Source organism: Rhopalosiphum padi, chromosome 2 (assembly GCF_020882245.1).
Source record: "Rhopalosiphum padi isolate XX-2018 chromosome 2, ASM2088224v1, whole genome shotgun sequence".
Taxonomy (NCBI): domain Eukaryota; kingdom Metazoa; phylum Arthropoda; class Insecta; order Hemiptera; family Aphididae; genus Rhopalosiphum; species Rhopalosiphum padi.
Window position 1 is genome coordinate 16,895,961 of NC_083598.1, and position 19,113 is coordinate 16,915,073.

Below are 19,113 nucleotides of genomic sequence, written 5' to 3' on the forward strand. Positions count from 1 at the left end.
AATTTGTACTATGAACTTAAAATTATTTACTATATTTTTTAATTACTAAAATTGACCTATTTTTAAAGATTATAGTACACAATTCTATGTTAATTAAATAATTCACACACAAACCATTATTTATATACAACAATTAAATATTCATTATCAATCGATAAATTAATATAAAGTGGTAAAATTAATTATATCAATAAATTTAAATAAAATAACCTATTCAAATGTCTAAAATTATACGTAAATACTTTATTTATTACTTTAAATAAAAATTATTGAAAGTCAATAGATAGCTAAAAAGTCAGTACCTACTAGAAACCTATTTCATTAAATTGGTACTTATAACATATATGTGACTAAATTTAAAAGCCGTTGGCTGTATTATTTTTAACTATACTGTTATATAAAATATATACATATGTAAAATAAAGTTTATATAATTAAATGTATTTTAGATCTTACACTCCAACACGATTCACCGGTACCTCCATTAGACAAGATGTTGATAAATAAAAAATATTATTTTATGAGAAAATAAATCAGTATGATTAATTAAAAGAATATACATGTATATCAATTATCGTTAACTTTATTAATTAACTAATTAAAATTAAATTAATAATTTATTTAATTATTTAATAAAAATATTTTTTTAGTTTTTTTTTTGCTAATATAATCATAATTATTTCATTCAAAAATTGAAAAACGATACTATTTACAATAATGATGCGAAGTCAATTTACAAATTGCCAAGAAAAAAATAAATGTGTCGATAAATTTAATCATTAAATCATATAATTAATTATTAAAATAATTTCAATATACCTATATTTCACTTACTCGATTCCATGATTTGAAAATATTACACAAAAAAGCGTTTTTTAATTAGCGACAAACATTTACATAATACCTATATAGTGACGAAACTCAATTGTATTTATTTTTACAGGATTTCTCATATTATTATGATAAAAATAAAATTGGTAATATAAAATTATAAAAAATAAAAGTACCTAAATTAAATTATTCAATGTTTATTTATAAAATTAAATATAATTGAGCTTTTAAATTTTTATTAATAATGATTGTTTAAAATTTGATCATACTATATTTTAACGTTTAATAATTGTATACATCGATCTTATACAATAATGAATTAAATAAATGTAATTAAAAAAAATAATATTGTATTAATATTTTGTTCAAAGTTTTAAATAGTGCCTATATTAAATGTATTATGTATTTATATGATGAGGACGGGAAGTGAGCTATTCAGTCGTTGTCATTGTGTGTAGGGTGTAGCACTAGACTGAAATTTCCTTCTTGCATGAGTCACACATATTTTTTTGCAGTTCTATTATATTACCTACATAATTTTTCATTAAAATATTAACACAATGAAATAACCAATCTGTACAACAATATAAGTATAAGATACCGAAATATTTTTGAGTAAGTACCTAACTACCACAAATGTGTAGTAATAGAAAAATAAATAGAATTATTGATACTAATACTATATTATCATAATTATTAATTTATAGCGACAGATCGTAATACTGCGGCAATACATAATTATTAATCCAATCAAATAAATCAATTTTTAAAATAATATAGTAACAATACACACAATTAACGTAAAATAAGAGCATCAGTTTTCATTCATACCAGCAGTATGATAAGCGTCCATTACGGGTGGTGATCCGCAATCTCCACCCTTCTACCTCTACTGAAGATATAATTACTTCTCTATCGGAACTGGGACACCAGGTTACCCACGTTCATAACATTAAGCGCTCTTCCGATAAATCACCTCTACCTCTATTTTTCGTCGACCTCAAAATAGCCACCAACAACATGGATTTATATAAAATCGAGTATCTATTGCACACCAAAATTGTTGTCGAAAAGCCCCATCCACGTAAAGGCCCACCTCAATGCCATCGTTGTCTGTCTTACGGGCACACTCAGGGTTACTGCAACCACATTCCACGATGCATCAGATGTGGCGAAGAACACAGATCTGACGTATGCACTATGTCACCAGAATCTCCGGCCAGGTGTGCTTTATGCCAAGGTAGCCACCCTGCCAATTACAAAGGCTGTCCCGTTTATAAAAAACTTAATTACAGACCACCTCGTCGTAAACATTTCATATCTACTCCCAAATCTCATACAAACTTCCTTAAATCCACCTTAAATTCCAATACCGATAAACCATCATATGCCGAAGCCACTTCCTCCAATCATAACCATTCCCACCTATCTCCTAATATAGAAACTTTATTTACATCTTTTATTACCGAATTCAGTGCAATCATAAAACCCCTCCTGTCTCTCCTAACGGCTTTATTAAATAAAGGTAATTTGTAATTCCATATACCGTTATACGTCCACCATAATATATTGTATCATTTCATTTTATATTGTTATCTAATCACCAAATTATCTAAATTATGCTATAATTAAGATTCTATTTATTGTAAATCTTTTATACATATATTATATATTGTAATAACTGTCGAACTATAATAGTTATATACTGAAAGTTCTAAATGAAAAAAAAAAAAAAAAAAAAAAAAAAAACGTAAAATAATTGATTAAAATACGATTATTTAGCCTATTTACATAATGAACTTTGTAAACATTACGGCACGACTTCCTGTTTACGTATAATTATATAGCTGCCATATTTATGTATGGTAATATATTATGATAAAACATAGCACAGCTAATATATAGTTTTAAAAATTAGCAATCGCCATGGTAACACATAAGATGATAGATTCAACAAGGAAATTATGCAGAACTGATTAAAGGTGGCTTATGTAATAAGTCGTATTATCATAACTATATTAGGTTGGGCTCGAAATCCGCATAATCGCCATCTCGCTTAATTTGTGCTTCTGCACTTTGCCCGATGCTGTCATTGGGAACCCGTCCTTTTCGATGAATATGTATTTGGGGATCTTAAAATGGGCTATCTGAAAAATACGATAAACAGACACAACCGCTGTGTATTATCTCCGTAGATTAAAAAACAAGCTGCGCCACAAACAAACCTTTCCTTTGCTGTACGCTTTTATGTCTGCTTCAGTGACCGTAGCCCCTTTTTTGAGAATGACGCTGGCGCACACTTCTTCGCCCATCCGCTCATCGGGTACACCGTATACCTGTGGTAAACAGAGAGTATCGTTATAGTGTGCGTGTAAGATTAGATTAGAAGAATATTATTAGGACAAAATAATAGTAATAGTACGCATTCATAGCCCATAGGGTGTGGTTTTTAGTATATAACTATACGAATAACGACTAACGAGTTTACACAAGTATACAACAGTTACGACCATTTATCGTGAAGAATTAAATCACAAAACGTTCAAATTGTATTCCTGTGGGTCGCATTATATTTTGAAAGTATTAAGCTTAGATGGGCGAAAAAATTTTAATTAATAGAATAGATTCATATATTATAGTTTAAAAGATTTTATTTATAAATACACTCACTTGATTTCAAATTAATTTACTTTTACATGTATTATATTTGGTGATAGATACTACTAATAGATTAAAACGGATACTAATTATTATTTTTAAAGGGATTTAATTTAACACTAAACATTTTATATTTTAGGTTTATTTATTTACATAATTCATCAAAAGAATAAAAATATTAAGTATTAATTATTATTATTATTTATTATATTAACCTATGTAAGATTTATAAATTCAATGAATGTATATTTATTTAAATTTATGCCGATACAGGAATCAATAAAATAGATCATCTATGTAAACTAAAATCTAATAACAGTGTTTGTGCAAAAAACTATACTTGTCAAATAAAACTTCGTGCACGACGAGTGCTTGATAATCATATTAAATTTTTATTTTATTTTATAATAATATTAGGCACAATCGACATACCAAATATTATATTCCCAACGATAGACGTAAAATACCAATACTCAATTATTAAAAATTTTATCAACTCTATAGGTACCTACTTAGTATTTACATTACATACAAAGTGTATACTTAAAATGTGCATATAATTACTTGGACTTGTGAAATCATCGGGTGAGACTCCAAAAAGTATTCTATCTCTTTAGGAAATAAGTTTTCGCCGCCGCGGATAATCATTTCTTTTAATCTGCCAACGTGATTTCCATATCCATCTTCGTATAAAACGAATTGATCTCTAAATATAATCATATAATAATACAAACTCGCAATATCATATATATATATAATACCATACTGAGTTAATAACATATAAAAATATAAGTACAATTAAACGCATACTGCATGTGTATATAGCTGGGGCGGCCAAACGGTCAATCGCAGACAATTTCAAAGTCGATCATGCAATATCACACTTATTCAACAAAATAATATGTTAATTAGACGTCAGTAATTTTATTTTAGAAATTATTATTTATTATTATATTATTAGTAGTAATTAGTAATTAGTTTATAATACTTCTATATGTTTATTTACACATTAATCTTTATGCAAGTATGTTTCTTAATAATTATAGACTATAGAGTTATTCAATAATAAAAAAATGTTCTATGCAAGTCGATCCTCAAAGGTGAAGTATATTTTTAGTAGATCGTGATCAAAAAAAATTTGGCCACCCCTGCCCCCTACTGTGCAGGATGATTTTTTATCAAGAGCCATGAATATTATCGGAGGATATAGACACGATAAAAAACCAATCTGTAATAAAATACTATATATTTACCCTGTGTGTAGCCATCCGTTCGAATCAATCGTCTCTTTTGTTTTTTCTTCGTCATTGAAGTAACCATTCATTTTCAAGTATCCGCGAATCAACAACTCTCCGGGTGTCCCGAATGGTACCATATTGCCATTGGTATCGACCACTTTTGCCTAGAAATTGACAAAACACTCATATGTCATGGGTAGTAATATTTTTCTCGTAATATCAACGATAGTCTATAATTAATAATACAGTAAAGTTATTCACTGTAACTTTAATTTTGCAACATACGTATAATACATACAGGTATTAAGTGGGGGTAAAGAGACTGTAAACTGCTAACTTAAATGTTAAAAAAAAGCTTTCCTGAACAATTTGTAATATGGCAATTAATATTATAAGTTATACTACCCTTTTTATCACCCATTTAAATCAAGATATGAATAATTAATATTGTTAAGTACCATACTAACGACTGACCTCTACGTGATCTTGTATGAAACCCATCGTCGACATTATCCGTTCATCTGAATCGTTTGAGAGATGTTGAAACGTACAGGGACTGGTTTCTGTCATCCCGAACAAAGACTAAAATTATTGAATAATTCGGAAATTATAATTATAATATTAATTATACTGTTTCAATTATCAAGATTATTGAAGACTAAATTGCTACGAAAAATTATGAAAAAAAGTTTTTATAATCAGTTTCAAAATACCAATATTTTAGCGCGTGGAAACATGTTCTTATACTTAATCATCAAATTCGGAGAACATGTGGCACCACCTGTTATTGTCATCTCAATGTTGTTATCTTGTTTTTCTGGCGGAAGTTTTTCGAAAATGGACATGGTGTCCACTAATATCGTTGGCGCACCAAATAAAACTGTACATCTATAATAATAATACGATTATTCGTATTAATAGTTACTTATTTATATATCTAAAAATGAGTCAATACAAATTTGTATTGATACTCCGAAAAATTCAAAATGCTACAGAGTATCGTCATATCGATATATTTAAGAACAACATTTTTGGTAATAAAAATAATATTATGTATCAATAATTAGTACATACCATAGTATTTATTATATATCATAAATAATACAAACTATTATTAATAAACATATTAGAATTAACTATTTTTTGAAACAAAATAAAATAAACACATTTACTAACTTTTCTTTCGTGAGGACATCGACCGTTTCTTTCGGATCAAAATGGCCAGATGGTAAAAAAATGGTTGATTTGGTAACCATAGGTCCAAGAGCGCCAATAGATAATCCCGAAGCATGAAATAAAGGCATTGGACAGCAGAATTTATGTAATTTTCCCTAAACATAAGTAGTATTCATACCATTAGATAGATAGGCTATTATATAACCACATTATTTTTAAAATATTTCTTATAACTATACATACTTCACTAATGTCATCAATGATTCCTAAACGCTTCATAATAGAGTATGCGTTGTTCATTAAAGCAAAGTGGTTCAATAACGCTGCTTTTGGCTTACCAGTGGTACCCTAAAAATATTACCAATTGATAAAACAAAAAATTGTATTACATAGAATTTAACACATTTAGGTATGTGCACAATTAATACCAATCAGAAAAATATACTTGAGATCTAAACCATAAAAAAAATTATTTAGAAAGTTTATCTTTACAATACTGAAAAATATTTTTTTATTTATATGAGTAACATTTGTTAACATAACATTTATGGAAATACTCAATGTAATTCAAAACATATAATTTTAAAAACTTGCAGGTAATAAATATTATATATTACAATATTATATTATTTGTTTTTTCAACAAACATATTCTCAAAGTATCATAATTTTACAAACTGCAGTTTTATTTTATTAAAATAAGATAGGTACGTAATGCCTGATTTATATAGTTTATAATCAGTAATTGATATTACAATATTAATATAATAATTATTATACAAATTTTATATTATATTCGTATTCTATAATACTATAGTCAATAGTCATTATTAAATGTATTAACTGTAGATAACTACTAAGATGATCATTGAAATTTTATATTTTAGAATATTATTATACTTATAAATATGTTTACGATCAGTATCTGACTTCGGTATCTATGTACGAATGGTATTTATAAAAATGAGATGATAAGTAAAAAAAAACCGATTGCATACGTAAATAAAACGGTATTAATCGATTATTTGTATAAAAAATAGTATTTCATCACAATATCATATCATAATATAATACGTAATAAGCTTAAAAATGTACTCTCTGACTTACTGAAGTAAACTGAATAATGCATCCTTCGTCTGGTTGAACATCAGGAATACTATAATTTGAATTGAAACCCAGGTCCAAGAATGTTTGTAAATTATAAGCACCACTGTAACAAATATTAGGATATCAAATGTAAAACTATTGCCTATATAATGATATTATTTGCAAACGCTAACTTTATACTGTTTTCCGAATCAAAAATTACTGATTCTAGCATAGGTATCGTTTTAGACTTAATTGGCGTATTAGACGGTCGCTTCCAAATGTCCGAATCAATCTTCTCCAATATTTCAGGATAGTTTTGAGTTCTAAACTTCTCTAAGGTTAATAGACACTTTACTTCAGCCAGAATTAAAGTGTGTTTTAGTTCGTCACTCTGATACGCTGGATTAATGTTTACCTAAAATAATCACATACATAAAGACACCGACCGAATCTAATTTAATATCAATACATTTTTACTGACTAAAACTATACTGTTATAGATGTTATGATATAAATTAATAATGATTTATGATACTCTATCAATATGGATCTGAATGATCTGATAATATAAATATAATATAAAAAAAGCATTAAATCGCATAAGTAACATAGTATACTAACAATAAGATCCTTGAATAAAACTACTGTCATTTTACACACCAGTAAACAAATTAAAAAATTCATTTTTATCAATTAAAATGGTATTCACATCTCACAGATCAAGCTAATGTCAATATCATTGCTATCAAAAAAGTATAGGTTGGACATACATTTATCAATTTATTTCTCACTTTTTTTAATCAAAAATGATCCACCACTTTGTCCGCATTTTATCATTACATCAAACTTACTAACACATATTTTAGATGACATAGAATAATATCAAAAATGTACCACAATGCGTAAAATGTAAAAGACAGACAGAAAAAAATTCGACCATATTTTTTTTTAAATTATTGGCATAGTGAGGATATTTTAGAAACATTCAAAAAAGAAAAAATGGTATTTTTTTCCAAAACAAAATTCATATAAAATAAACTGTAAACTTTATTATTTTTTATTAGTAAATAATTAAAACAAAAAAATAAATGAACAAATAATGAAATAAATACCAAAATCAGTCCCAGACGAGCTGTCGCGATAATCGCCGTATAGTATAATACGCAATTAGGCATCCATATTCCAACCCGGTCTCCGTGTTTGAGGCCAATGGCAATAAAGCTCCTGCACAACTTATCCACCTGCCAAAATTAATGGCAATCAATTAACATGCTCATTTAAAGTATACAAGTACATATTTTTCTATATGTTGCGTGTCGTAATTGTATAAAGATCATAATATAATAGCAGCGGTATCCAACTTTTTTAGCTGTACGGGCCATCGATTTTTTAAAAAAATCTTTGAGGCCCACTAATGACTAACAGTACACTTATAATATAATATGTATGTATATAATATATATATACAGTAGCGTCGCGGTAATCCGAAGGACGAATTGAGGAAAAAGGTCGTTCGGATTACCTATGACGTTGTTACAAAATTGTCTTGCAATTTAAACTTAAAATTTTTTTTATTAATTTGTGTATAAACTATTTGAACACAATAAATATAATAATTGATTACATTTTTTTTTAAATTAATTAAAATTATTATTATTATTTTAAACTATATACATACTCATTTATTATTATACTATTATTATATTATTCGTTATCGACGTATAGAATCTTAACGACGCACGTGTGATATGCAGTCGTAATGATCGTTATGATTATTATTTTATTGATCTACGTAAGTACAATAAAAGAACGATGGCGATGTACATTTGAAGTCGTTCGGATTACCGCGTCTTTCGGATTAACCTATGTTCTTACTGGATTACTGCGACGCTACTGTATATACAATATATGCGTCAGTTATTAGAAAAAGAAGAATTTAAAAAACAATTGTTTACATTTATTAAGAAAATAACTGAATTAAACTCAATCACAAATTAAAGGTTGATAATTTAATGTGCTTTTTAACATTACTTGTCCCCTACGAAAGAGACAATTTCTGGATTAAAACTGGATACTCTTAGCCTTAAAATTAATTCTTAATATTCAATTCGTTATTCCTATATATATATATATATATATATATATATATACAAGGGCGTACCCAAAAAAAACCGAACTATTTCTGTACAAAGTTATTTATTTATTTTTTTACAAAAAACATTTAATCGCATTCAGAGTACTCAAAATAATAATTTTGTAGTACATTATAGTTATTGTTAATTAAATATTATTAAAACTAAAAATATAATTAGATATATAATAATATTATTTTAAATTTTACGTTAGTAATGTTAATAATATATATGGTCCGAAACCCAGTTCCGCACTGCCCACGGCCAGTGAGTTGGGAATCGCTGAGATATAGGACAAATCATTATTATCGCTTTCGATAAAATAAATCATAATTTTATTATTTAATTTTTGCTGACCTCGGAATCCATGGTGGCGAACGTGTATCGTTTGTTCTCGTGTTGGCTAACCAGGCACTCTCGGTCCGGAGTCTGCTGCACGGCGTCATTGAAAACTCCTCCGATTGTATAAGGTTTGAGAGGATCACTCGAAGCCCCATATAAATAACTATACTTTGACCAGTGATTATTTTTCGAAAATCTTCGATGACTGCAAAAAAAAGTTGTGTATTAAAAATGTACATATTTATATTAATTTGGGTATCAACGATACCAATATACTATCAAATATTCGAAAACTCTATGTACACTAGTAAAAAATCTTCAGGTAAATCACCAAATTTATCTTCTGTGTATTCAATAATAGCCTACGTCCCTATACGTTACTACTTGGTATAAATAATATCTAAAAACCCCTTCTCGCTATCAAAGTACTAGTAATAGGCAAATAGGTAAGTACTTAATTAAAAATGTCATATTGTGCTTTACCTACCAATTCCCAGTAAGTAATTTCTCTCACTTCCACGTTATCACTCCATCTAGTAATTATTAATTATCAATTAGTTAATTGCAATCAAATTATAGATTTAAAAAATTATGAATAAGGAAAAAACCGTTTTTAAATAATTAAATTCCAGGAATTTTTTTGAAATACCTTTTTAGAACTTTTTTTCAAAAATTTAACTTTTGACGTTAAACGACACTACAATTTACAGAAATGGCAGATTATTTTTTAACTACCTTTATGTGTAATAAAAATGTCACACAATAATTATTATTCTGTATTCAGCATTATCAATAACGCATTTTACAAAGGCCAGATAATAATGTTCCTAAAAGATGTAATAGACCAAACGTTAGTCCGGTTTATTCAATCGTTTAAAAATCAAGATTATTTTCATTCATTATATCATGTTGTACGGAAATGTCGTAGACTTAAAGCTTTGTAGGTCACGGCCATTCATGCGAAAATGACCCAGTTGCGTGGTAAACATGGTACATTTAACCGAATAAAATATCTAATGGTCTAAAAAACTAGAGGGCGAACGCGTGACATGTACCCTCTTGATTTGATAATATATTTTAATACTACAGCTTGTTATTCGTCTTTACGCGGTTTTCACACAGTTAAAATAAAAAAAACACGACATGCCCTATTAATATTCACTCATGCCGTAATGCGTGAGATTTTTCATATAAGCCAAATTTTGAAAATTTGCAGGTAAATTATATTATTATTATTAAAATGTTGAACTGTCCAAATCGATATAGAAATTATTATATAAAACGTTTATATATACCATACAATAAATTATAATGTATTTCGTTTACAATAATAATAATATAATAAATGTTTTGAGATTTTTAAGACGCTAAAACGTATAGGTACTGTACTAAATATACAGTATATAGACGTATATCGAATATAAATGATTATATTAAAAAAATATGTAAAACTCTTTTCATTAAATACTTACATTTGACATCTTTTAATATCACGTAATCCTTTTAGATTCGTTATTTTAAATAACGAAGATTTGATCATTTTATTAATAATTCTATAGTCACCTAACATGAAAAAAAATCGTTTAGACAGATGCTAGTAATAATTTTGATTATTAAATCTTAAACATAAATTCGTATTTACCTTTTATTGTTCCATTCAATATACTAGACGACGTTCTGGAATTGATTAATAAATATCAGTATTATTTTAAAATCTGAAAATAATATGATATGATGTTATTTATCAGTGTTATTTAAAAAAAATATGTATACACATATATAATATAATATATAAAATGAACCATCGCTATAAATATACTCATATATAAGGACATAAATTAATTTGACTGTAGACACTTGACAGTGAGTGCAAATACAGTGAGAGTAAAGTGAAAGTATAATAAATGTAATTGGTTGATTTTTACAGTAGTATTTAATTAAACTGGATACTTGAATATACCCATAATAATAAAAATAAAACCTTTAAATGTTTATACGATACAGAAATACAGTTTTGTTTTAACAAAAACATAAACGAAAAAATGTATACAGTTCTGACCGAGTTTTACTTTTTAAGCTTTCGTGTTCGCGATAACATTGAAAAGAGCATACGCAAATTCAACTGTAAAATAAAGTGTTTTACTTTCAAGATTTATTCTTTATCAACGGAAAACGAAAGCAAAATACATTTCATTTATTCAATGAATAACCAAAACTATGCATAATAATTTTAATCATAATATTAGAAGATTAAATTAAATAGGTAATTCATTTAACTTATTAAAATGTAGTTTGTTTCCCTCTGAGGTATATTATGAATATTTATATTATAATGTATGTATGTATAGTTCAAATTAAATTAACATTTTGCCGAATTTTAACTAAAATAAATATAATTTTCTTGCATAATAAAAATGCTGATACACTGCGTATAGTTCGGAGGATCACTGGTGTGAATGTGTCATATATATTTGTATCACGATTTAAGTAAAAAGAAAATAATAAATTGGTAGATTCAACAAACGATTACTAAGCTCAATATCCAGGTAAAACAATGAATTCCTAGTTATTTTTTATTTATTGAATATTTTTTACTTATTCAAATGTACAAAAGTTTATTTACAATTATCTGAATTTAAATAAACTGCTCAGAAAAAACAAATTACACGTAACCTGTAATCGTGTACTCATGAGTATTAAGCTAGGTGACCAACATTTTGCAGAGACCATGATGCATTGTTGGCACTCTACTCCGCTTAATCAACACCTTATACTTTATAGCATGATAATATTTTAATAGGTATGATAAAAAAACCGTCCGATTTATAAACGTTCCGTAATTTGTACCGGCTCTAAAGTGTAAATATTAAAAAATCTTATAACTTATTAACCACCAGTTTAAACTTCAATTTCATACATAAAACTTCTCAGAAGAATATATTTCTAAGAAATAAAGTTTAAATATGCCTGTTATTCAAAAAAGTAATTATCAAAAATATTTAAAAAACAAAATTATATAATTTCAATAACGTTAACAATTTTCAAGAGTTTACTTAATTGCCTATTAACTTACTAAATTAAAAACCCCTATCTTATATATAACCTGAAGAATATGTAGCTTATAAGTTAGAGCCTAACTTAATCATTTATTATTTTATATTATATAATTCATCTAACAATATTTACTATCTGTATTCTGTGTAACAGAGGGTCTGGCTGTAGCACTTACATCGCATGCATTGGTAGATGATATTGATTTTTATTCTGTTGAATTCCTTAAGTTTAAATTATTCAATGATGTAAGTATGATAGATCGAATATTTCCGAGTTTATTAGCTTGGGTAACATTTTAATAAACATAAATTGTAGAAGAGCCTTAGCTTATAGAGTGTAGACATTTAAATTATTTCTGGTAGGAAACCCCCCTTTTTTTTAGTTCACTTTTAATAAAAATTATGTTATTCCTTTGTGAAAGAATAACAAATGATGACGGTTTATATCTATCTTTTTTAAATCGGTATGAATGTATTGAAACATTATTTTTTTCTTTAGGGTGTATGACTACTACTGTGTAGAACCTAAGAGTGCATTATTTCGACTATATAACAAATGTAAGTAGTAGATTAGGGTTTTTACTAATCTGTATATTATTATTTTCGACGATTTGGGCTTCATTTGAAAAAATCAAAGTATTTCGCTAATTCTATACTCTATTAAAAATGAGAAAAATATTTAGCGGTGACCAGTTTTTGTCAGGCAGAGGTTAAATAACACGCGTATTTTGTCCTCTCCACCGAGTCAACATTTATATTTATTATGCTTGCCGTGTAATTTAGCCACATCCCTGCGCAATGCGCATTGATCGGATGCCGACTACATTTCTTATCTTGAACAGAAAATAGTCCTATATTCGTTTATAGTAGTTTCAATGAGGTGTATAACTTACAGATATGAAAATGTTAGAATCCTGTTTATATTACGGTGAGATATAAATATTAGGTAAGCAAAGCCGTTTGTTACAATCATTTGCCTGTAATATTCAATAGGTATCAAGAAGTCAGAGGATGAACTTTAATTGTCAGTCAGATTGTACGATTTGGTGATAACTGATAACACTGATAACCAACGGTGGGACCGTTTTCTTGGTTGTATTCACAGTAATGTTTAGTAAGAGACGATTTGGGACACTTATTATGAAATAGATAAGAGACAAGAAGGCCGACTTAGGACTGCATGACAACCGCACAGGTGGCGGGGGCTGGCTTAAGGTAACTATTATTCATGTTTAAAGTGTTTAAACCAACTAAAAATAAGTTCAATGTTATAAAAGTATAGGTTTTGACATTTACCTTACGTGTAGAGTAGAAATGTACTTCAAGCTTTTTTAGTTTTATTTATTGTGTGTTCGAAAATATGTTAATAAGTGAAAAGAAAAAGATAAATAATTGTATGAGCGAAAAAACCGTAGAATAGAAGTAAGCACTACAACAGTAATAACGCAACTGCGATAAACTAGGTATTATGTAATACATTTGACTATAATATATTATTATAAACAATTTAAAATAATTATATATTTTTTTTCGACTTTTGATGAACCATATCTATACTTGTGAAAATCCATTATTAACACAATTACCTTTCATCTTTTATCATGACTATTATAATAATAACATTCAACATAGTATGATAAATAAGATAATATATTTTTTATTTTATTAATTATTCTCATTATAAAAACAACCATGGAAATCACACTACTGTACCTATAGTTCATTACGAATATTACGATATTCGATATATTTACGATATTGTACCTCATCATTTTAAATAGGTGAATTTTAATGAATGTGACAAAAATATAAAATTTAATTTAATAATATCTCAATACGTATAAAAAACAGTTCTGAGCAAAGAAAGTGTGTCCTTCTGTATTTCTAAGAATAACTGAGATAACTGTGATACAAAATTTACTGGTATTTTATTAATACCTACTCGTGTTTGCTTGAAATCATTTGTACTTATAGGTACATGAGTAATATAAATTAAAAGATCGTCATAATTATTGTAATAGTTTTTAGATGCAGACTTTTCATAATTAATTTATCATGATAGTACGAAGTAACATACTTAACGAAATTAAATCTTTACATTTTATTAGATTTTTCAATATAAATAGCTTATTAACGAGTATCAATAAATCATTTATGCACTCACTTATCCGGATAACTTAAATACATTGTTATTCTTTAGTTTTTACTTACTTGATACTTATTACTAACTTCTGTAACATACATCCTGTATCAATGATAATAATATAAATCACACTGGATATTTGCTTACTAAAAATACAGTTAAACGAAGAACTTTAAAGAGCTGATTAATATTTCGATTAAATTAACCTTTGTTTTGTTTATTACAAACATCGAAACAAATCCTTATCAAGAATACTACAAATTCATTAGACAAGAAACCTTAATTATATCATTAGGAATAAATGATTAATACTAATACAGCCTATAATTAATCATAGAGATAATAAATTATAATTCAAAAAGTTAATGTACATATTATATAATATAATATATATGTAATATAATTTTATCATAAAAAAATACGTAATAATATGTGTGATTAGAGGAAGGGATGTCGAACCCATAATATTTCAATCTCAATTCTGGAGTCCTCTAAAAATATCTATTACTATAACGTGACTCGCTGCAAGATATGTTTTCCAATTAAGATTCAATAAATAGGTATATTATTATGTCTAAAAAAAGTTTTTTTAATTAATTTTTTTCTTTCCTAAATTACAATAATCAAATCCATCATTCATCAAATATTTTTCTACTGTTGTTTTTGTAACAATATAATAAAAATTACGTGTCAATAAACTTAATATGTTTAAAATCATTAAAATTTAAATATTTTTAATACCTACAAATTTTCTCGAGTTTTTATGTGGATTACATTAATAAGTGTAAAAACTATTAATTTATGAGGACTCTATCACACAAGTTTGATAGTTTCGAATTTTTGAATAACATTATTTTTATGATAATATTTACTAAATATGATCAATTTTATTGATATTTGGACTGTGTTCAATTGTTTCATATTATATGACCTAATAATTATTATGTAATTTAATAATATTATGTGAAATACTGAAATGATTCTAAAAAATTTGATTTAATGGTTCAAAATTAGTCGTTTTTAAAATTTAAAATTGATTTGAACTTAAATATATTTCTGGGCGTTTCATATGTATGATCAATATTGACAATTATATTATGTGTTTTATGTATTAGTAGTTTTTTGTAAGAAACTAAAATATTTAAATAATTATATAAAATATAAACAAATTATAATTGGTCAAAATAATATCTTTAAGAGTCATTCTGGAATTAAGTTTTGTTAACATTCACTTAATTATTAATGAATATAACTATAAGCCTGCTATAGTATATTAGTATACAATATAATGTAATACTGTACAGTTTGGTATTATTATATGGAAATTCGAAATCGGTAGGTAAGCGGAACAGGTAAAATAATAACCACACTATAAACAATAAACAAAATACATTATACCTGATAATATTCGTGTTTCCTTACATAAAATCCTTCATCGCGCACGTGACGATATTGTACATAGTCATATATTATAATATCTACCTATATAATATAATAATACAGCCGTTTTTCTACCGGGGTAAAAGTTGATCATTTTAAACAATAAAATAATAACAATGCAAAGTATGATAGTCGCTCAGACGCTTGTGGATCAAATAACAATAAAAGTAATAACTACCCTAAAAAAAAACTGCTCTATATAGACTATATATAGTCTATTGTAGTAATATTGCATTCAGTTTTAATGCATTTAAACATTTTAAACTACATTTCGAACTATATCTATATAATATTATATATTATTGTATACGTACACCACCTATGCATTTCTGCACTTTTTGCAGTTAACCGTAAAATACAAGGTCGATATAATATTGTAAATAGGTATATAGGAATTTGGCATTGTGAGAAATCAATGCAAAAACAATAAACAATAACAATGTGCATAATATTATATCATTATTACAAGATATTACAATGATATGTATACAGCTGTATATATTATAGGTGATACATACAGACAAAAGGTATTGTGTTGAACGACAATTAACAATTAACTTATTGTTGTAATTATAATAATTATATTATATGATGTAACCCTTTCGAGACGTTTTGCTCTATATTGTACAAACACACGTGGCGAGGAAAGGTGCAAGGTACAATATGAAAACCGAACGTACCTAGGGCAAATATTACGCATTATTATATTTTATTTTTTATGAAACGTCAAGATTTTTAAGTAACACATTCACATACAATACGATATAACAACAGTAAAATATGTAAATATACGATGAGAATTGCGAGCGAACATAGATAATAATATACATATATGTTGTAATAATATACACACGAATACATAATATTATTATATAGTCTGATATTATTCGACGTACCGGCCGGGTAATCGTTTGTTTGAACGCACGAAACGCGAGAGGGTTGTCAAAGTTTAATTTCTTCGGGGGTGCCTTGTGCACACCACGTCGTTCGGGTGCATTCAAAGGGATACGTTGTGATATACATAAATGTGCGTATATATTATAATAAATATATATACATTAAACATATAAAAATGAGTGTGTGTGTGTTCAGTAATACGCATATATCAGCTACAACGACAACATTACAGAATGATATCAAGCTCGGATTATACTTGTAGCTGTCAAACATTGCATGCGTATCGAGGGACGGTTTCCGGTAATTGCATGTTATTAGGCCTTCGAAACAAAAATTATTGACAAAACAACACGTACATTTAAAACACTTTTGTATTTCCGGATGAATTCTCGGATAATAATAATATTGTTATTGTTAAAAAGTAATATAAATATAATACGGCTGTACAGTTGCGGCACTCGGAAAGTTTTTTGCGACAGTATATTTACCAATATTCTTATTCTATCAATATAATATATTGCAGTTTAATGCGGATCGGTTGTCACTAAGTGTTTATAATGGCAATGACTTATCCCGGGGAAAAGCATTACGAATTTTTTTGGATTTTATTTATAGATTCCAAATGAAGCAATGAATGCATTTGTTTTACATTGATGTATGTGGATTTTTAGGATATACATTTTATTATAAAAAAAAAAAAAATCCCCTGTACTATTGAAAATAATAGGAAAAAACAAAAAGAAAGTTAAAGAAAACGGGAATTTTAATGTGAAACCGGTTTTGAAAACATCGGTATTACGACCGTTATTTTTTTTAATCTAGAGAATAAAACTTTATTAACTTGATTTTTTTTATCAATGTCCATTGCAGTAACTTATACTTATACTGAATTACTAAGTACCTACACTTGACACATACGTATTATACAACAAAGCAATTGGCTGATACTTTTTTGGAGGGCTGTGATTTCCAATAATAGCATTATACCAATAAGCAACGAGGACAACAAGAGTAATTAATTATTAATAAATAATAATCAAGTATTAATCGTCATCCATCCGAATTTCATATAGGGATATAAGTTAAAGTGTTTATAATTTCCTTAATATTAAAAAAAATATGCGCTACAAATATATAAAATAAAAACATTAAAATATCTACGAAAATGACCATAAAAGTTACAGAAATACTGAAAATAAATAATTTCATAAATTAAAAATATTTTGAGTCGATGAAAAATTTTTTTATGAGTATTCATTGATATAAAAGTACCAAAAAAGAAAAACGCATCACAATTATTTTTCTACGGAAATATTAAAACATTTAATCTATTAATAATTATTATACATTATAGTTTTTATTTATTAAATTTAAATGTATTTAAAAAATGTTTTGATTAACTTTTGTGATAATGTCAATTTTTATTTTTGTTTGTATTGATTGTTTAATGAAAAATCTGCATTTTATAATTACATATAAAATATTTTAATTCATTATATGTAATGTATCTACTTATAAAATTTTGTGTTGAGATCTAAATATAGACTAAATGTAGTAATACACAATAGTATAGTATAGTAATACGCCTTATTTAATCTAAAAACCTCAATAAATTTGCTACATCTTCGTTGAATTCGACGCATGCATAATATTGGTATACTTATACTCTAGGTACCAATACTAGCTATGCAAATTCAGAGATGAAATGTGATATCATTATAATTAAGGTGGTGTACGGTTATTAATTCTATGACTAAACGTAACCCGTCCGGTAGTAAATATTTATATGTATAACTGGTATACATAGAATGTTATAACATAATACTTATAAAGTTATAAATGCATTATACATAGGTAGGTACTTACCTATATCGACCTGTAAACTGTACAACACTTTGCATCCTATAAACTCCCGTCTATATTATTTCACGAAACATTATACACGAACTGATATAATTGAAATGCACATACGAAAAATTATTGATTTACATATATATTACATAATCAATCGGAATCTGAAACCATTATAAATAATAATAATAACAATTATTGATTTACATATATATTACATAATCAATCTGAATCTGAAACTAAAATACATGAAGTCATGAATAG

The 19,113-nt window shown here is 26.8% G+C and overlaps 1 protein-coding gene across 3 annotated transcripts; it reads right to left on the reverse strand.

Annotated features, from left to right (window-relative positions):
- Positions 1–1,495: 1,495 nt before the first annotated feature.
- On the reverse strand, positions 1,496–18,979 carry LOC132920368 (medium-chain acyl-CoA ligase ACSF2, mitochondrial-like). Of its 3 annotated transcripts, none has more exons than XM_060982705.1 (15): positions 18,865–18,979; positions 11,108–11,180; positions 10,938–11,028; positions 9,481–9,670; positions 8,104–8,232; positions 7,183–7,406; positions 7,010–7,112; positions 6,147–6,251; positions 5,904–6,058; positions 5,441–5,615; positions 5,202–5,309; positions 4,743–4,891; positions 4,054–4,195; positions 3,057–3,167; positions 1,496–2,978 (listed from the first exon to the last, which is right to left on the reverse strand). In XM_060982705.1, the coding sequence occupies exons 3-15, from the start codon at positions 11,003–11,005 to the stop codon at positions 2,850–2,852; spliced, it is 1,788 nt and encodes a 595-aa protein (XP_060838688.1). In that variant the 5' UTR covers positions 11,006–11,028; positions 11,108–11,180; positions 18,865–18,979; the 3' UTR covers positions 1,496–2,849. The 3 variants fall into 3 exon arrangements, with proteins under 3 accessions (XP_060838688.1, XP_060838690.1, XP_060838689.1); XM_060982707.1 differs by lacking the exon at positions 18,865–18,979 and adding an exon at positions 14,730–14,786; XM_060982706.1 differs by lacking the exon at positions 18,865–18,979 and adding an exon at positions 13,815–13,966.
- Between the last annotated feature and the right edge of the window lie 134 nt (positions 18,980–19,113).

Excerpts from the sequence above, each read along its gene's own strand:
- LOC132920368 (XM_060982705.1), bottom strand. The coding sequence starts at position 11,005 with ATGATCAAATCTTCGTTATTTAAAATAACGAATCTAAAAGGATTACGT. Across the intron at positions 4,892-5,201 it reads TCATACAAGATCACGTAGAG|GCAAAAGTGGTCGATACCAA; the intron begins GTCAGTCGTTAG and ends GTCAATTTCTAG. Across the intron at positions 2,979-3,056 it reads AAGCGTACAGCAAAGGAAAG|ATAGCCCATTTTAAGATCCC; the intron begins GTTTGTTTGTGG and ends CGTATTTTTCAG.